This window comes from Bombina bombina, chromosome 5, assembly GCF_027579735.1.
Source record: "Bombina bombina isolate aBomBom1 chromosome 5, aBomBom1.pri, whole genome shotgun sequence".
In the NCBI taxonomy this organism is placed as follows: domain Eukaryota; kingdom Metazoa; phylum Chordata; class Amphibia; order Anura; family Bombinatoridae; genus Bombina; species Bombina bombina.
In genome coordinates, this window is record NC_069503.1 from 541,244,026 (window position 1) to 541,265,899 (window position 21,874).

The window sequence follows — 21,874 nt, forward strand, 5'->3', positions numbered from 1 at the left end:
GAATTGAAAGCTCACAATTTCTGAATGAAATTACAGGAAAAGGGGACAAAATAAATAATGTTATATTGCAGACTTTTTTATATATACAATGTATCATTTTATATTACTATCTCAAAGTGTTTAATGTCCCTTTAACACTCATCGGGTTAGCATGACCTCAAAACTCTGGTTAACTGTTTTGCGAAACAAAAAGATGTCACTAAACACATAAAAAATATGTCAGTATGACAATGTCTGTATATGTGTACATTTATATTTATGTATTCTGCTATGTGAAGAACATTGGAAGGTGAAATATTCATATTTTTATGTTGGATTAGTGAACTTGATTTTTTTCTCCATTTATGGCCCTTTAAGATGTCACATTCAATACATATGAGACAGTCTCAAGTCAGCATTTCTAAGTTCATCAGATGCAATATTTACTTCCTTATCTGGTCTCTTTAAACTTTTTCTGCATGGGACTGGAGATGTTTATTATTATTACTATTATTATTATAATAACAACTAAGAGAAGCATTATCTCTTTATCAATCTATATACACCTTGGATTATTATTTGTTTGCAATAGTAAACCACATACACAAAAAGCTCTCTCCTTTATTATTATTATTGGATTATTATTTTCTGTAATTCACATAAATATTGCAATTCAATTTAATTTTAAATAAATATTAGACATTAGACAACATAATTTCCTTTTTTTTGCCTGTTTGACAAATTTAAAGTCCAAGGCTTGTCCGAAGGCTTAAATCATTTTGTTGGGGTGTTCTCGGCAAGCAATTTTTTGCACATGAACATAAATACTTTCTAAACTTTGTTCCTAAAAATGCATATAACACTGGATTCAGGCAGCAATGAAAATAAACAATGCTTTGGCATACAGAAAATATGTAAGGCAGAAAACTGTGACATTCTATGAAAGTTTGTTTTTGAAACATCACAAACATAATAATATTATATGGAGTCCAACACAAAATGAATAGAATTACAATACTGAATATTAATTTTAAAACTGTTGTTTTCCTTCTAATATTACACGTTGTAAGTTTAAGCACAATTCTAAAGTAACAAGTAATTATAATAAACAGAGGAACAAGAAAAAATAGGACAAAGTGTTTATAATGTGCTAGTAGAAGCCACCAATGATTATCTGTAGTATTATTAACTTCACAAACTTTATTACCCATTTGATCTGACTCTGTATACAGGATAATGTCAGGAATACTTGAAAATATACTGACACTCCAGACAATGATGCTCATATATAATGCATAACTAATCCTTCCTCTAGATGAAGAAGACCAAGAGTGAACCACTATCAAATACTGATCAATTGTCATCAATGTAAGAAATGCGGCAAAACTTTGAAAGCCAATAAAAAAAAATGTGTTTGTCATTTTGCACATTATATTTCCAAAAATCCAAGCGGAAGATTGGTAGACTGCCATGAATGGGAGTGTACTGGAGAAGAAGATATTTGAGATAACTAGGTTCAGAATAAAGATGTTGGTGACACTGTGAAACTTTTCCCATTTAACTAGAATGAGGGTAATAAGACCATTCCCAATGAAACTCAAAATGAACATCAGATAGTAAGATGGCGTTATATAAGTAGATACAAAATGACGAAGCTCTTCTCGTTCACATATCTGTATTGGTATTGCGTCGTACATATCACTGTAGTCATAATAAGGGTTTTCTGTGGTGCTTTCCATTCTGGTGAACTGGTGATCTTGCCTAATAAAAATAAAGAAAAGGATATCAGAACGATAAGTGTTGCTTAGTACGTTCAACGGTTAAAGGGACATGAATCCCAACATTTTTCTTTCATGATTTAGGTAGAACATACAATTTTTAAACAACTTTCTAGTTTACTTCTATTATCATATTTCCTTCATTCTCTTGGTATCATTTGTTGAAGGAGCAGCAATGTACTACTGGTTTCTAACTGAACACATGGATGAGCCAATGACAAATCGGTATATATATATATGCAGCCACCAATCAGCAGCTAGAACCTAGGTTCTTTGCTGCTCATGAACTTTCCTAGATAAACTTTTTAGCAAAGGATAACAAGAGAAGGAAGCAAATAAAATAATAGAAGTAAATTGGAAAGTTGTTTAAAATTGTATCCTCTGTCTGAATCATGAATGTCTAACTATTGCAACTGTCCCTTTACATTCTTTAACTAGTACATCAAAGTGTAACATATTATTTTTATAATTGGATGTATTAAATTACATTATTGCATATATTATTGATAGTAAAGGAAAGCATTACAAAAAGTAAGATTTATCTGCAGCAGATCATGTCCGCCAGACATCCCTGAATGCCGACAGAATACACTATAAGCATTTAACCTTGCACAAGCAGTTCTGGTGAACTGCTTGTGCAATGCCGCCACCTGCAGATTCGCGGCCAATCAGCCGCTAGCAGGGGGTGTCAATCAACCCGATCATAAGTGATCGGACGGATTGATGTCTGCAGCCTCTGAGGCTGCAGACAAATTAAGGAGCAGCAGTCTTAAATCCGCTGCTTCTTAACTCCTGTTTCCGGCGAGCCTGAAGGCTCTTGCGGATACAAGGGTATTTGGCCCCATTCGGGACATGATAAATCAGCCCCAAAGACTTGACCAAGTGCTCACTTTATAACTAGGGCAGCACTTTAAGAACAAAAAAAAAACAGGATGCAAATCCTTGACATGGGTAGAGATAGTTCAAATTTAAACAAACACTGCAAAAGAAATTAGCTGACACACGTAGACAAAAAGCAGAAAATGAAGGCCATATTTAGTTATATTACCATCACAGATTATCATCATTATTATTATTATTATCATTTATTTGTATAGCGCCGCCAAATTCCGTAGCACTGGGTACAATAAAAGGGGTATACAATGACAAGGATTTGTGATAAAATACAAAACATAACAAAACTAAACAAATCTAGTACAGGAGGAAGAGGGCCCTGCTCCGGAGAGCTCACAGTCTACAGGTTTAGGGTGCAGAGATATAAGGTTGGGGTAGCTTGTCACATTGGTTGTAGTTGCAGCAGTAAGTCAGGCAGTTCATGTACATGTATTAGTTTGGTTCGGATGAGGGATTGAGGAGAGAGGGTAAGCCTCTCTGAATAGGTGGGTTTTCAAGGAGCGTCTGAAGCTATACAAGGTTGCAGACAGTCTTATGGAGCGGGGTATAGAGTTCCAGAGGACAGGAGCAGCACGTGTGAAGTCTTGGAGGCGGGAGTGGGACGTAGAGATAACAGGAGTGGAGAAATGTGGAGTAAGGAAGGGACGAAATCTGAAAATTTTGCCTAGGTGTGAACAACAGGATTTGGTAAGTGCTTGTATATGTGGGCTGAATGTGAGTTCTGAGTCTAGTGTGACCCCAAGACAGCTGACCTGGGGTGAGGTGTTGAGTCTCCAACCGTCAGAGAAATGTCAGGTGTTGGATGTCTCGAAGAGGGGGAGATAAGAAGCAGTTGTTTTGGACAGATTGAGTTGGAGGTAGTGTGAAGACATCCAAGAGTAAATTGCAGAGAGGCAGTTGGAAATTTAATTGAGTAAAGAGGGAGAGATATCAGGAGAGGAAAGATAGATTTGGGTATCATCAGCATATAAATGGTACTGGAATCCAAAGGAGGCTAAAAGTTTTCCAAGGGAGGATGTATAGAGAGAGAAAAGCAAAGGGCCCAAGACAGAGCCTTGTAGTACTCCAACTGAGAGAGGCATAGGGTCACAAGATATGTTGTTAATGGGAAACTGAAAAAGAGCGGTTTGAGAGATATGAGGCAAACCAGGAGAGGGCTGTGTCTCGGATGCCAAATGAATGTAGTATTTTTAGGAAGAGAGGATGGTCGACTGTGTCAAAAGCAGCAGACAGGTCAAGAAGAATTAGTAAGGAGTAGTGGCCTTTTGCTTTAGCTGATAACAGGTCATTTGTTAATTTAGCAAGAGCAGTTTCTGTTTATTGTTTAGGGTGGAAACTAGATTGTAATGGATCAAGAATGGAGTTAGTTGTGAGAAATTGAGTTAGCCGATTATAGACCAGTCGTTCCAATAATTTTCAAGCAAAGGGAAGTAAGGAGACCGGTCGATAGTTAGAAGGCGTGGAGGGGTCATGCTTTTTTAAGATTGGTATGATTGACGCATGCTTGAATGTATCAGGAAATGTGCCAGCGGTGAGAGATTGGTTAAAGAGATGAGTTAGGGTAGGCGTTAGTAAAGCAGAGAGAGAGGGAAGTAGTCGTGAAGGAATAGGGTCAAGTGGGCAGGTTATGAGATGAGCCAAGGATAGGAGACCAGAGACTTCTTCCTCTGTTACAGGAGAGAAGTAGCATAGAGTTTTGTTAATAGAAGGGGTGGGTAGGATTGCTGGGTTTGATGGGTGTGAAGTGCAGATATCTTTTCTAATGGTGTCAATTTTATTTTTTAAGTTATCAGCAATAATCTGAGCAGTGAGGTTGGTAGTGGGCAGGGGTGCGGGCAAACGTAGAAGGGAGTTAAAGGTTGAGAACAGCTTTCTGGGGTTGGATGCATGAGATGATAAGGGAGGGGAAATAGACTTGTTTGGCCAGGCTGAGCACAGAGTTGTAGGACTTAAGATGCAGAAAGCTGCTGCCAAAATGTGTTGTCTGACCTGCTGGGGAACACTTTATGTTACTTACTCAAGTCAGGATATATTTAAGACTGTTACCATTGTTACTATAGTAGCTGAACAACACAAGTTTAGAACACAAAATCGGTCGATGTAATTTGGTTCAACACAGGCTGTTGTCTCTCTCTCTCTCTCTATATATATATATATATACATATATATATAGTAACATAGTAGATGAGGTTGAAAAAAGACCGAAGTCCATCGAGTTAACCTATACAAATCTAACATACTTACAAAAAAGCTCCAGTTAAACTTAAATTGATTCCATTAAAAGGTGACCCATTTAAAGGGACAGTAAACCTTAAAAATAATGTTATATAATTCTGCACATAGTGCAGAATTATATAACATTATTTAAGTGCTATAGTTCTAATAGCCTTTTTTCTCTTTAAATATGTAAAAATTACGGCGCTTTTACAGACCCACTCTCTGCTCTCTGCTGAGCGGGTCTGTTATTTTTAGTCAGCGCATCGGGCCAGCTGTATAGTCACAGCCCGGCCCGACCGCGCTATAGCACTAAGTGCAGCTCGCTCCTGTGACAGGAGCGAGCTGCACTTAGTGCTATGGCGCGGTCGGGCCGGGCTGTGACTATACAGCTGGCCCGATGCGCTGACTAAAAATAACAGACCCGCTCAGCAGAGAGCAGGTCTGTAAAAGCGCCGTAATTTTTACATATTTAAAGAGAAAAAAGGCTATTAGAACTATAGCACTTAAATAATGTTATATAATTCTGCACTATGTGCAGAATTATATAACATTATTTTTAAGGTTTACTGTCCCTTTAATGCAAGCAATCATATCCATGAATTCTGTTTCTAGACAGAAATGTATCTAAACCATTTTTAAATGTATCTAAGGTATTGGCATTTACTACCTCCTTTGGTAATGAGTCCCACAATTTTATTGCTCTTACTTTAAAAAAACGTTTACATTGCATGAGGTTAAATTTCCTTTCCTCGAGCCTTAAATTGTGACCCTTTTGTCACAAACAATTTTCTTGGAATAAACAGAGCTTCTGCAATCTCTGTATATGGTCCTTAATATATTTATATAAAGTAATCATGTCACCTCTCAAGCACCTTTTTTCTAGTGAAAACAGACCCAGTTTGGCTAACATCCCCTCATAGCTTAAATTCTCCATTTCCCTTATTAGTTTTGAGACCCTTCTCTGAACGTTTTCAAGGTCTGCAATGTCTTTTTCTGAGATCGGTCGCCAGAACTGCACTACATACTCAAGGTGAGGTCTTAACAGGGATTTATATAGTGACATAATTATTTGTTTTCTTGTTATCCTTTGTTGAAAAGCAGGAATGTAAGCTCAGGAGTGTGCATGTGTTTGTAGCACCATATGGCAGCAATTTTGCAACAATGTTATACATTAGCAAGAACACTATTTCCTGTAATGCAGTGCTTCAGGCATGTGCACACTACCTGAATAAAAAAATACAAATATGGATTGAGGATTTAGTTTTAAGCCACAATACTTGTATGACCTGCACTGCATATATTTACATTGTCTCTGCTTTATATTTAGAACAAGTGCAGTAATATATAGTTGAAAATTGTTATGAATATATCATGTCATTGTTTTATTGATGCCAAATTATCTGTAATCTATATTCCGGAGGGTTACAAATCCAACCTATATGGACAGAAGCACGTATATATATATATAGTCACTATAATCTATGAGTTTATTAAATCATATTATTTTGAATATAATGTAATATATTGAGGTAGATTACAAGTTGCACGGTACGGCTTTACCGTTAAAAAAATTGCCTTTTAGTGCGGAATGGTCAGCTCACCGGTATTACAAGTTGCGGGTTATAGCTTTAACATGATCGCTATGGCCTATACCACAACGCTCCATTCCGCAATCAAAGACCAGTAGTTATGGATTTTGCAAAACAAAAAAGATTCACAAAACCCATAAAAAATATGTTACAAAATACACCCGTAAACTACCTATTAACCACTAAACTGCCATCCCTCTGCATCACAAATACTATAATAAACCTATTAACTACCTAAATTAAAGTATTAACCACTAATCTGCCGCCCGCATCACTAACACTAAATAAAGCTATTAACCCCTAAACCACCGACCCCCCACATCACCACTCCCTAAATAAACCTAGTAACCCCTAAACCGCTGGCCCCCCACATTGTGACAAACTAAATTAAACTATTAACCTCTAAACCTAACACCCGCTAACTTCAAATTAAAGTTACAAAATAACTACCTTAAAATAAATAAAAACTTACCCGTGCAATAAAAAAAAACTAAGCTTAAACTATAAATAAACCTAACATTACTATTTAATAAAAAAAATATATACCAAAACTAAAAAACCTAAATTACAAATTAAAAAATCCTAACACTACGAAAAAAACAACCCAAAAAACTAACATTACAAAGAATAACAAAATCTAAAATTTACAAAAAATAACCAACTCTAAAATTATGAAAAATAACAAAATCTAAGATTACAGAAAATAATAAACGAAATTATCCAAAATAAAAAAATTAAACCTAATCTAATACCCATATAAAAACAAAAAAAGCCATCCCAAAATAAAAACACTCTCTAATCTAAGACTGAACTACCAATATCCCTTAAAAGGGCCTTTTGTAGGGCATTTCCCTAAGTTTAACAGCTATTTTACTTTAAAAAAAATACAAATTACCCCCTAACAGTGCAACCCCCCACCCAACCAACCTCCCCAAAATAAAAAAGACCTGTTTAACTTAGGGCAATGTCCTACAAAAGGCCCTTTTTATTTTATTTTTATTTTTTTATTTTCATAGGGATTAGGTTTAATTTTTTTTTTTTTTTTTATCATTTTGTTTATTTGTTTCTGTAATTTTAGAGTTTTATATTTTTTGAAATTTTAGATTTTTTTGTAATTTAATGTTAGGTTTTATTTAAGTGTAGCTTAGTAATAGGGTTAATTTAAAGGAGTATAGATTTAACCTTTCATAGTAATATTTATTGATCCATACACTAATATTCACATAAGAACCTGATACTTATTAGATTTAGATCGTTGTTGAGATATAGCGATTCACAATCTTTTTATCTACACATATGCACTAAGAATTTTCTACCTCAGATTAATATATTTTACCCTGTTTTTAACATATCCCCTAAATTAGAGGGACTTTCCTTGAATCTTGGATCCAAAACATAATGTATATCTGTTCTTTAAATAAAGAATAGAATATCACCTTAGCTTTTTTTAGCGCCCATTCTTTTCTTTGTAGCGTCAAATTTACCATCACACTTGGGAGGAGTGTGATTCTCTAGGAACGGGCCATAGGTAATTAATTACTAGCGCCTCTGACTATTTCGCAACAAAAAAAAGTTAATTTAGGTGGTGTTAGGTTAGGGGGCTTAGTAATTATATTAGTTATTTGTGTTTCGGGGGGTTTGGGCGGTTTAGGAGTTAATAGGTTAATTAGGTTTATTGCAATGTGGGGGTTTGTCGGTTTAGGGGTTAATAGGTTAATTAGGTTTATTGCGATGTGTGGGTTGGAGGTTAAGGGGTTAATATTTTAATTATGTTATTTGCTGATTAGGAGTTAATTACTTTATTATTTTGCAATCTTGGCAGTTTCGGTGTTTGTTAATAAAAATGAAATTCATGTAGGAGGTTAGTTTTTTTTGTTATACTTCGTGGGGGCGGTTAGGTTTTTTGTATTTCTTGCGGGCGGTTACATGTTTTTTCGTTATTTCGAGCAGGCGTGTGGTTTTTTTAAGACTTCGGGTTTGCATACAATGCATCCAGGTGTATTCTTTTGGCTGCGTTCGCAGCCAACATTCCTTTGAGGATGCATGCACAAATGGCGACAAGGACGGACGCATTACAAATGCGATTATAGTATAGATATTTTCAAACCTAAGAACATTGAGTACTGAGTTTCATTGTAAATCTGTTTTCTTCAGTGTTCTACAACCTCTTTTTTATGATATTTTATTACTATGTGATTATGAACTTGCTATGGCTTTATAGATATACACAATAATTATTGCTGTTGTTTAATCCCTTGGGTTTAACACTGTCTAGTAGATAAATCCATTTATATTCTGCACACAATAATGATTTTTCAACATAACCACCTCTAATAACCAGAGATATTTTTTGTAATACTGAGAATTTTAAAGCTGTGGGGTTGCTTTGATATACTTTTTGAAAATGTCTTGCCACTGCCATTAATTTTTTACCTCTTTTCTCATGTTTGTCTGCATTTTTTATGTTGTTTAAATGTTCCATGAGTCGAATTCTGAGTTGACCTGACGTGTCGTCATAACAACATCAAATTTAGAAAATGTATAAACTAAGATATGAATTGCTCCTTCAGTTGTACATCAAAAGTATTGTTTCATTTCATGTTGATGACCATGTTTGTCTGTTATAAATGTCATAGCTTTCACATAACAACATGTTGAACAGTTGCCACAGGGACTGGATGGTATCTGTTTAGGCATATGTATATAATGACTCTGGACGAGTTGATCTCTTAAATTTGAGGGTCTTCTGTACCCTGTAATTACTTGATTGCCAAGTGTGCTGGCTATTGTTGGATCACTTTTTAAGATATGCTAATTAGAGTTTATGATCTTTATGACTTCTGGTACATTTGTACAATATGTAGTTATGAATATTGGGGCTATATTTGGAACCACATTCTCTGTAGTGTTCAGTTTTGATTGTAAACAAGCCTTGTCTATCAGTTTTAAAGCCTTATATTAGGCATTTTTGTCTCGCTATATCCTCTCTGTAATAATTGTGATGCCAACACTGTGCTTTCTTGTAGGTATATTTGGATAATTGAGCAATTGCGTCTCAATCTCTCAATCTAAGGAATTCTCCTTGTGTTATAACATTAATTGTTCTTCTGGCATGAGCACTAGTTTTGTGCTGTAATCTATTGGTGGCAGTTTATTTTCGATACATTTTTGTGTCTAATGTGCCATTTTCTCTCTTTTGTATTGCAAGATCTAAAAAGTAAATACAGTACTGGTTTGGCTAGCTTAGAATGTCAATTTTATATTTCAATTATAATATCAAATTTTCAAATCATAGACAATATCTGTTTTATTAGTTTGTTTTGTTAATCACTGTACGAGATAGCTTACATTTTCTAATTTTATTTCACCTGTATTTGAATATTCAGCTTCTAAAGGGAGTCAAGTTTGTTAACGTAGTAGTCTTCATTATCTCTTTCACATTTTGTGCCATCTTACAAGTGGTGTGCTATTTAGTGTACCCACCGCTGGAATTAAGCTTTTTGCGTACTTTGGGTAGCGCACATATTACAAGTTAAACGTGTTATTTTTAAAAAATATTTTGTGTACATATTTCCTGTATTATCTTAACAAAGAGGCCGAAAAATAAATATGGATGTCATTAAAATTCAATCACATTGTCTGATTTAGAAAAAATTTATTTGCTTATTATGGTGGAAAATAAGTATTTGGTCATCTACAAACAAGCAAGATTTCTGGCTCTCACAGACCTGTATCTTCTTCTTTAAGATGCTCCTCTGTCCTCCACTCATTACCTGTATTAATGGCACCTGTTTGAACTTGTTATCAGTACAAAAGACACCTGTCCACAACCTCAAACAGTCACAATCCAAACTCCACTATGGTGAAGACCAAAGAGCTGTCGAAGGATACCAGAAACAAAATTGTAGACCTGCACCAGTCTGGGAAGACTAAATCTGCAATAGGCAAGCAGCTTCGTGTGAAGAAATCAACTGTGGGAGCAATAATTAGAAAATGGAAGACATACAAGACCACTGATAATCTCCCTCGATCTGGGGCTCCATGCAAGATCTTACCCCGTGGGGTCAAAATGATCACAAGAACGGTGAGCAAACATCCCAGAACCACACGGGGGGACCTAGTTAATGACCTGCAGAAAGCTGGGACCAATGTAAAAAAGGCTACCATCAGTAACACACTATGCCGCCAGGGACTCAGATCCTGCAGTGCCAGACGTGTCCCCCTGCTTAAGCCAGTACATGTCCGGGCCCGTCTGAAGTATGCTAGAGCATTTGGATGATCCAGAAGCGGATTGGGAGAATGTCATATGGTCAGATGAAACCAAAGTAGAACTGTTTGGTAGAAACACAACTCGTCGTGTTTGGAGGAGAGAGAATGCTGAGTTGCAACCAAAGAACACCATACCTACTGTGAAGCATGCAACATCATGCTTTGGGGCTGTTCTCTGCAAAGGGAATAGGACGACTGATCCGTGTACATGAAAGAATGAATGGGTAAATGTATCGTGAGATTTTGAGTGAAAACCTCCTTCCATCAGCAAGGGCATTGAAGATGAAACGTGTCTGGGTCTTTCAGCATGACAATGATCCCAAACACACTGCCCGGGCACCGAAGGAGTGGCTTTGAAAGAAGCATTCCAAGGTCCTGGAGTGGCCTAGTCAGTCTCCAGATCTCAACCCCATAGAAAACCTTTGTAGGGAGTTGAAAGTCTGTGTTGCCCAGCGACAGCCCCAAAACATCACTGCTGTAGAGGGGATCTGCATGCAGGAATGGGCTAACATACCAGCAACAGTGTGCGACAACCTTGTGAAGACTTACAGAAAACGTTTGACCTCTGTCATTGCCAACAAAGGATATATAACAAAGTATTGAGATGAACTTTTGATATTGACCAAATACTTTTTTTCCACAATAATTTGCAAATAAATTCTTTCCAAATCAGACAATGTGATGGTCTGGATTTGTTTCCACATTTTGTCTCTCATAGTTGAGGTATACCTATGATGAAAATTACAGGCCTCTCTCATCTTCTTAAGTGGGAGAACTTGCACAATTGGTGGCTGACTAAATACTTTTTTGCCCCACTATATATATATATATATGTATATATATATATATATATATATATATATATACTGTATATATACATGTGTGTATTTATATATGTATATATGTATATACAGGGAGTGCAGAATTATTAGGCAAGTTGTATTTTTGAGGATTAATTTTATTATTGAACAACAACCATGTTCTCAATGAACCCAAAAAACTCATTAATATCAAAGCTGAATAGTTTTGGAAGTAGTTTTTAGTTTGTTTTTAGTTATAGCTATTTTAGGGGGATATCTGTGTGTGCAGGTGACTATTACTGTGCATAATTATTAGGCAACTTAACAAAAAACAAATATATACCCATTTCAATTATTTATTTTTACCAGTGAAACCAATATAACATCTCAACATTCACAAATATACATTTCTGACATTCAAAAACAAAACAAAAACAAATCAGTGACCAATATAGCCACCTTTCTTTGCAAGGACACTCAAAAGCCTGCCATCCATGGATTCTGTCAGTGTTTTGATCTGTTCACCATCAACATTGCGTGCAGCAGCAACCACAGCCTCCCAGACACTGTTCAGAGAGGTGTACTGTTTTCCCTCCTTGTAAATCTCACATTTGATGATGGACCACAGGTTCTCAATGGGGTTCAGATCAGGTGAACAAGGAGGCCCTGTCATTAGATTTTCTTCTTTTATACCCTTTCTTGCTAGCCACGCTGTGGAGTACTTGGACACGTGTGATGGAGCATTGTCCTGCATGAAAATCATGTTTTTCTTGAAGGATGCAGACTTCTTCCTGTACCACTGCTTGAAGAAGGTGTCTTCCAGAAACTGGCAGTAGGACTGGGAGTTGAGCTTGACTCTATCCTCAACCCGAAAAGGCCCCACAAGCTCATCTTTGATGATACCAGCCCAAACCAGTACTCCACCTCCACCTTGCTGGCGTCTGAGTCGGACTGGAGCTCTCTGCCCTTTACCAATCCAGCCACGGGCCCATCCATCTGGCCCATCAAGACTCACTCTCATTTCATCAGTCCATAAAACCTTAGAAAAATCAGTGTTGAGATATTTCTTGGCCCAGTCTTGACGTTTCAGCTTGTGTGTCTTGTTCAGTGGTGGTCGTCTTTCAGCCTTTCTTACCTTGGCCATGTCTCTGAGTATTGCACACCTTGTGCTTTTGGGCACTCCAGTGATGTTGCAGCTCTGAAATATGGCCAAACTGGTGGCAAGTGGCATATTGGCAGCTGCACGCTTGACTTTTCTCAGTTCATGGGCAGTTATTTTGCGCCTTGGTTTTTCCACACGCTTTTTGCGACCCTGATGACTATTTTGAATGAAACGCTTGATTGTTCGATGATCACGCTTCAGAAGCTTTGCAATTTTAAGAGTGCTGCATCCCTCTGCAAGATATCTCACTATTTTTTACTTTTCTGAGCCTGTCAAGTCCTTCTTTTGACCCATTTTGCCAAAGGAAAGGAAGTTGCCTAATAATTATGCACACCTGATATAGGGTGTTGATGTCATTAGACCACACCCCTTCTCATTACAGAGATGCACATCACCTAATATGCTTAATTGGTAGTAGGCTTTCGAGCCTATACCGCTTGGAGTAAGACAACATGCATAAAGAGGATGATGTGGTCAAAATACTCAATAATTCTGCACACAGTGTACATATATACAATTTGGAGCCCTTTCCACTGAAATACCTCAAAACATGTAAAAGAATTTTTAATCAATATTAATATTTAATAGTGTGTGTTACTGTTTATTTACTGTAAATATTTCACAATCCAATGTTAAATTTTAATGACATCCATATTTATTTTTCGGTCTCTTTGTTAAGATAATACAGGAAATATGTACACAAAATATTTTTAAAAAAACAACACAATGTTCAGAACAAAATGGCTTCTTTAGGCAAAAGTCAGTATTTAGTGTGACCACCCATGGCATTAAGCACATCTTGAACTCTTTTGGGGAGACTGTCCTGAAGTCTTCTGAAGTAATCTTCTGGCGTATTATAAGAGGCTTCTTTTAGCACCTCCCAGAGTTCTTCTTTAGATTTAGGTTGTCTTTTATTTATTTCTCTGTCCAGGTGATCCCATACTGCCTCTATAATATTCAGGTCTAGACTCTGTGGAGGCAGTGTGCTTGGTATCGTTATCATGCTGAAAAATGAAACCATTCCCAATTAGGAGCCTTCCAGAAGGAATGGAATGATGAATTTAAACCTGTCTGTACTTTTCAGCATTCATGATCCTATCAACTCAGACAATATCACCAACACCACTGGCAGAAATGCAGCCCCAAACCAGGACAGACCCTCCAACATGTTTCAATGAAGGCCACAAGCACTCATTCTTCCATCTCTCTCCAACTCTTCTTACATATTGTCAACAATTGGACCCAAAAATTTCAAACTTGGCTTTGTCACTCCATAATACACTTTTCCACTGATCGTCATTCACACTCTTTGTGAGCTTTAGCCTATCTTAGCCTTTTACTCTGTTCCCCTTCCAAATACGTAGTTTCTTGGCTGCTACCCTTCCACAAAGACCAATCCTAATCAAGTTTCTTCGGGCGGTAGAAGGGTCAACTTGGCATCCCAATGCCAGATGCTGAGCCAGATCCTTGCTGGACTTCTTCCTGTCTCTCAAAGAGGAAGCTCTGAGAAACTTCTCATCAGATTTTGAAAGTTTTCTTGGCTTACCAATCATTTTTTGTCCTTGATCTCTCCTGGTTCTTCAAATTTATTTATAACAGCTTGAATACCACACCGCGAGCATCCAGTTTGTTTCCATTTGAGAGTGGCCTTGCTGATGCAAAAGTATGATTTTATATCTGTTAAATTCTGTAATCTTTGGCATTTTGAATGGAATGATGTGATTTAAAGTTGGTCTTACTATCAAGCTTTCAATTAATTAAACTCATACCACATATGTATGTAATGCTCAAACATGTCTTGCACAAACCTGGTGCAATAGAACTTTTTCACAGCAGTCATTTTTACATGAAATAGTAGGACAAAGATAGGTGTTAGTAAACAAAAGAAACACAAAAGGTGAGAGTTGCACACTAATAAGTAATTAACTAGAGAACAGGTGCTTCCTAGAAAGATACATATGAGAACAACATAGAAAAGGAAGTGGGGATTTCACAATAAGAAATTCCCAAAAGTCTAGGTAAATCCAGCACAACTGTAAAATTGAATAAAAGCGCTACAAAAAGCTTGTATGTCAAAAACAATGTAAATATTTATTAAACAAATGCACAATACACACATTCACATTCATACAGGGGATCCCACACAAAGCAGTATTAATGAAGTACTGGCCAAAAAATTATTATCTGGTGCACCAGGGGAAATAGACCAAAAACAGTCCATTTAAAACTTGCAGGTATTTGTAATCCAATAAGTGCAGCGTTAATGCAAGAAATGGATGCAGTTATACAGTCCCCGGTGTATAAAAACCAGTTACTTCAGACTTGAACCCCCAGAGTTACTGAGTCGGTTGGTGCTTAAAAGACATAGCATAGGAGGAGCAATAGAAACACGCGTCTTTATTCACAGGTGCTGTATTCCTTTAAGACAGTGATATTCGGTGTACAGATGCGTATAACATATTCTACCTGTATTTGTTCACGCGGTCGCTCCTCCTAGCTGCCTTGTACATGGAGTGTCCAGACATCAGGGGTAAGTCACGATGAGCAGGGGATCTGCTGTAAGGGCTGCCAAGCACGACGAGTCCAAATGCTCGTTTCGCTCCTTCAGTCAGTGCAGCATGGAGCTTCTTCCAGGTGCTAACGACACCTTGATTACCTGCCTTTTTATTGGATACCGGTTTCCAGAGTCCTTTCAATTTGATGAAATTTATGTCAATCACAATTAGCCGTTGTTGCAATGTCTTTGCAATTGTTACTTTTAAAATACAGCTAAATTAAGGGCTTCTCAAGTAACCAAGGTGAGGTATTCAATAGCAGAAGTTGGTTGTATACAATTAAATGATTCAAATACTCACTCACACACACATCCGCAACAAATCATATATACAAAATATGCTAAAAACAGTTTTATTTTAATACACCATTGTGCAATATTTAAAAGACAATACTTAATTATAATGTTATGTGTGTCAAATTATTCTAACAGCAAATATGTGCATTTTAGCTCATCATAGTAGTATATATTTACACTTTTGATTTATTTTATTAATTTTGAGAACCCACTATCCATACACATATGGAAATAAATGGAGATGTGCAGATAAAGTAAGGTATAAGGAATTAGCCTAAAAAGGAAGCAAATTCCAATTTTTCATTTAAGCCATTAGGAGATAGAGTGTTTAGTTTGTACATCCATCTTGTTTCTTTTTGTAAAAGAATTTTATCAATGTCCCCCCCGCGCATGCTCAGTTTGACTGATTCTATTCCAATGAAGTGGAGTTCATCAATTTTTGATTCGTGAAATTGAGCAAAATGTCTCGCCACTGGGCTGTCAATATTGAAGTCCTTTATATCGTCTCTATGTTCTGTAATGCGGGAGCGTAATTCTCTAAAAGTTTTACCCACATAAAAGCATTTACACGAGCAATAGAGAAGATATATGACTCCTTTTGTGGAACAATTAATAAAAGAATTGATTTTATATGTGACACCTGTATTCGTGCTAAAAGTCTTAGTTTTCTGCACGAATTGACAGCAGACACAGTGATTACAGGGGGAACTGCCGACTATTTTTTGGGCATTGCGTTCTAACCAGTTAGATGTAGGCACTTTGTTAAATTCGCTCTTAACAAGGAGATCTTTCAAATTGTTAGGTCTCCTTGCTGTCATTAGGGGATAGTCCCCCACATGTTGGTGTAATGTAGAGTCATTAGTCAGCAAATGCCAGTTATTGTTAAGAATACTTTTAACTTTACTCCAATGGGCATTATATTTAGTAATAAATCTGATTTTAGTGTCTTCCACATCTCAGCATCAAAGAAAAGATCTTCTGTACAAAAAGAATACCAAAAGTGAGAATGTGGAAGACACTAAAATCAGATTTATTACTAAATATAATGCCCATTGGAGTAAAGTTAAAAGTATTCTTAACAATAACTGGCATTTGCTGACTAATGACCCCCACATTACACCAACATGTGGGGGACTATCCCCTAATGACAGCAAGGAGACCTAACAATTTGAAAGATCTCCTTGTTAAGAGCGAATTTAACAAAGTGCCTACATCTAACTGGTTAGAACGCAATGCCCAAAAAATAGTCGGCAGTTCCCCCTGTAATCACTGTGTCTGCTGTCAGTTCGTGCAGAAAACTAAGACTTTTAGCACGAATACAGGTGTCACATATAAAATCAATTCTTTTATTAATTGTTCCACAAAAGGAGTCATATATCTTCTCTATTGCTCGTGTAAATGCTTTTATGTGGGTAAAACTTTTAGAGAATTACGCTCCCGCATTACAGAACATAGAGACGATATAAAGGACTTCAATATTGACAGCCCAGTGGCAAGACATTTTGCTCAATTTCACGAATCAAAAATTGATGAACTCCACTTCATTGGAATAGAATCAGTCAAACTGAGCATGCGCGGGGGGGACATTGATAAAATTCTTTTACAAAAAGAAACAAGATGGATGTACAAACTAAACACTCTATCTCCTAATGGCTTAAATGAAAAATTGGAATTTGCTTCCTTTTTAGGCTAATTCCTTATACCTTACTTTATCTGCACATCTCCATTTATTTCCATATGTGTATGGATAGTGGGTTCTCAAAATTAATAAAATAAATCAAAAGTGTAAATATATACTACTATGATGAGCTAAAATGCACATATTTGCTGTTAGAATAATTTGACACACATAACATTATAATTAAGTATTGTCTTTTAAATATTGCACAATGGTGTATTAAAATAAAACTGTTTTTAGCATATTTTGTATATATGATTTGTTGCGGATGTGTGTGTGAGTGAGTATTTGAATCATTTAATTGTATACAACCAACTTCTGCTATTGAATACCTCACCTTGGTTACTTGAGAAGCCCTTAATTTAGCTGTATTTTAAAAGTAACAATTGCAAAGACATTGCAACAACGGCTAATTGTGATTGACATAAATTTCATCAAATTGAAAGGACTCTGGAAACCGGTATCCAATAAAAAGGCAGGTAATCAAGGTGTCGTTAGCACCTGGAAGAAGCTCCATGCTGCACTGACTGAAGGAGCGAAACGAGCATTTGGACTCGTCGTGCTTGGCAGCCCTTACAGCAGATCCCCTGCTCATCGTGACTTACCCCTGATGTCTGGACACTCCATGTACAAGGCAGCTAGGAGGAGCGACCGCGTGAACAAATACAGGTAGAATATGTTATACACATCTGTACACCGAATATCACTGTCTTAAAGGAATACAGCACCTGTGAATAAAGACGCGTGTTTCTATTGCTCCTCCTATGCTATGTCTTTTAAGCACCAACCGACTCAGTAACTCTGGGGGTTCAAGTCTGAAGTAACTGGTTTTTATACACCGGGGACTGTATAACTGCATCCATTTCTTGCATTAACGCTGCACTTATTGGATTACAAATACCTGCAAGTTTTAAATGGACTGTTTTTGGTCTATTTCCCCTGGTGCACCAGATAATAATTTTTTGGCCAGTACTTCATTAATACTGCTTTGTGTGGGATCCCCTGTATGAATGTGAATGTGTGTATTGTGCATTTGTTTAATAAATATTTACATTGTTTTTGACATACAAGCTTTTTGTAGCGCTTTTATTCAATTTTACAGTTGTGCTGGATTTACCTAGACTTTTGGGAATTTCTTATTGTGAAATCCCCACTTCCTTTTCTATGTTGTTCTCAAAGATAGGTGTTAGCAATGACATTAAATAAGGTTCCATCCTATTTAGGTTTACGAGAGCCAGGTTCCTTCTATTGCTCACGTGTAAGGGGAGGTCACAATAAATATTTGCCACTTTAGCCTATAGAAGCTGTTTTGTTTTTTTTCTGTTATTTAATACTGCATGCAAATATCCTGTAATTTTATATGGTCATTATACCATTGCTAAAACAACAAATCTAATGGTGGCCTAAGTCTTTTGCACAGTACTATATATATATATATATATATATATATATATATATATATATATATATATATATATATATATATATATATATATATATGTTCATGCATACACATATTTAGATATTTATATGCTGGTATGTATATATATATATATATATACACAGTATCTCCTCACATTTTTGTAAATATTCTATTATATCTTTTCATGTGACAACACTGAAGAAATTACACTTTGCTACAATGTAAAGTAGTGAGTGTACAGCCTGTATAACAGTGTCAAATTACTGTCCCTTCAAAATAACTCAGCACACTAGCCATTAACGTCTAAACCGTTGGCAACAAAAGTGAGTACACCCCTAAGGGGAAAAGTCCAAATTGGGCCTAAACTGTCAATATTTTGTGCGGCCACCATTATTTTCCAGCACTGCCTTAACCCTCTTGGGCATGGAGTTCACCAGAGCTTCACAGGTTGCCACTGGAGTCCTCTTCCACTCCTCCATGAAGACATCACAGAGCTGCTGGCAGCACTAATACTTCTATTTCCCAAAGACAACCTCTGGATATGACGCTGAGCATGTGCACTCAACTTCTTTGGTCGACCATGACATGGCCTGTTGAGTGGAACCTGTCCTGTGAAACAGCTGTATGGTCTTTTATAAGCAAACCAATGGCCTTTGATAAAGCCGTTTAATGCGAAACATGTTAAGGACGTTAGGGTATTAGTGAGGAGTCCTAGGAGCTCCTGTGTTTTTAGATAGCCTCAAGTTACTTCAATGCAGGTTGCTTACTTGTCTTAATGAATGTTCAGCCTGTAATTACTTAAATACCACAGTGGCTCAAAACTGTTTATTCAGCTAATTTCCACCACCGATAATACGCTTGCACATTGCACTTTAAACCCTCATAGATGTAGTAAGGCCTGATTACTGCTGTAATATACTTAAACACACTGGGGTAAGATCTATGAGTAAACTTATAGCAATAACTGACCGGAGCGTATTTTACCAACACGGAACCTGCATTAGTGTCACAATATGCACAAGAGTGTATAATTTGAGCTCATAGTTGGTTATATACATAGCGCACTCTAAACTACCAATTTAACCCCCGCATTGATGTTGATGCATTACAGTTTCTTGAAAGGGGTACCTGAATTTAACCCCTAAACTATCATAAGGTATTTACTCTTTCCTTCACAGGAGTATTTAGCTATTGTACACACTAACATATTGGGGCACTATATAAGCGATAGCCTTATTGTATTACATGACAGTAGACTTTTACGGATACAAAATTATTGTTGGGATATGCATTGGAAATTATAATGAAAACTCCAAACAGGTTAACCAAATACTGCATACTAGGCTACTCAATAAACCGCCATACTACTATCATAAGTGCTACTCTCCTGCATGGAACTGGTAGTAGAGATACAGTATATATATCAACACATAAGAGAAAACCTTATTAATAACCGAATGAACTCGTTCACATATACGGAACCAATATTATAGAGACAATATGCACAAGAGTTGTCTATTTGAGCTTTAAGGCAGTTAACTATATATTATATACTAGGTTACTCAATTTAACCCCTATGATATCATCAATGAGTGTTGTTTTCCCTTATGGGAAACACTTAAACTAGTTACTTTACTAAGCAAATCTGCTGTGCTCCTTTACACAAGTTTGTACAGCCATTATATACATCACCAATATTTATACATAATTAGAACAAACATAGATACAAAGCGAGCATACGCATCTGTTTGCACAAGTGGACTCACAATCAAGTGAGGTGGAAATCTACTAGAGCCAGCTTTGATAACAATATATTACTCTTGTTGGGCTATGCATTCCTTAAGCTAGCATTTATTTTCATGCCTTCAAGTATCTGAGAGTGTTTTTAATTCAAAATTCCAATTTTTGTGTGATTTAATAAAAGTTAAGTTTTAATAAAGTTGATCCACATTTCTTCATTATAAGAAAGCTGTTCTACTACTATCAGTCCTTCTTTTAAGCTGTTATTTTAACCCTTACACCTCTGAGTGCTATTAGTGTATTCTTTTGTAAGAGTTGGTTGCTTTCCCTCTCTTATTATCGTTTAACTGTATGGTCTTGCCCACCATGCTGCAGCTTAGTTTCAGGGTCTTGGCAATCTTCTTATAGCTTAGGCCATCTTTATATAGAGCAACAATTCTTTTGTTCAGATCCTCAGAGAGTTCTTTGCCATGAGGTGCCATGTTGAACTTCTAGTGACCAGTATGAGAGAGTGTGAGAGCGATAACACCAAATTTAACACATCTGCTCCCCATTCACTCCTGAAACCTTGGAACACTAACGAGTCACATGACACCGGGGAGGAAAATGGCTAATTGGGCCCAATTGGGATATTTCCACTTAGGGGTGTACTCACTACTTTACACTCACTACTTTACATTATAGCAAAGTGTCATTTCTTCAGTGTTGTCACATGAAAAGATATAGTAAAATATTTACAAAAATGTGAGGGGTGTACTCACTTTTGTGTAATACTGTATATATATATGTATGTATATATATATATATATATATATATACATACATACATACATATAAATATCTAAATATGTGTATGTATGAACATATATATATATATATATATATATATATATTTTCATGTTTTTAACAGTTTTCTCTGGATGTCGGGCTATGCCATCTGCCTGATTATTGACTGATCCATTTGATAAAGGTGCCAGTTAGGCACCGAAACATCATGGGACCTTTTTTCTACTGAATTTCTACAATAAAAGCTAAGTTTTAATTTAACTCCAGTGAATGCTGTCTTTTTGCAGGACTATATATATATATATATATATACACATATTATAGCCCTTTCCATTCTAACACCTTGTCATACACCATATACCTTTGAACCTTTATAACTTATTAAAATTATATTTATATGAAAATTTTTATCAGATAGTGTATGTACTGTATGCATGTAACTATATATTTTAATGCATTTATGTTGTATTTGGTGAACATTTTTTTTAACTCCCTACCTTTTACGGGAGGTCTTCAGTCACACTAACCAGGCGAGTGTGAAATGCAATTGTGCATTTACTTTTTACTTGTATTATGAGCGCTAGTTAATGCGGGCACAATATTTCAATATCGCACACACGCTAAAGAGACCACACCACTTGTAATCTAGCACTTTGTTATTGTTTTTCCTAGTCAAAAATTTTCTAGAACTTTGCTACTAATTAATGC

General features: G+C 36.4%; 1 protein-coding gene across 2 annotated transcripts in view; it reads right to left on the reverse strand.

Annotated features, from left to right (window-relative positions):
- Positions 1–580: 580 nt before the first annotated feature.
- Positions 581–21,874, reverse strand: part of LOC128659423 (C-C chemokine receptor type 4) — a 64,667-nt gene continuing 43,373 nt past the window's right edge. For both annotated transcript variants that reach the window (XM_053713061.1, XM_053713060.1), the window contains one exon: positions 581–1,740. In XM_053713061.1, coding sequence (XP_053569036.1) covers positions 723–1,718 — 996 coding nt within the window. In that variant the 5' untranslated portion in view covers positions 1,719–1,740 and the 3' untranslated portion in view covers positions 581–722. The remainder of the gene's footprint in view (positions 1,741–21,874) is intronic.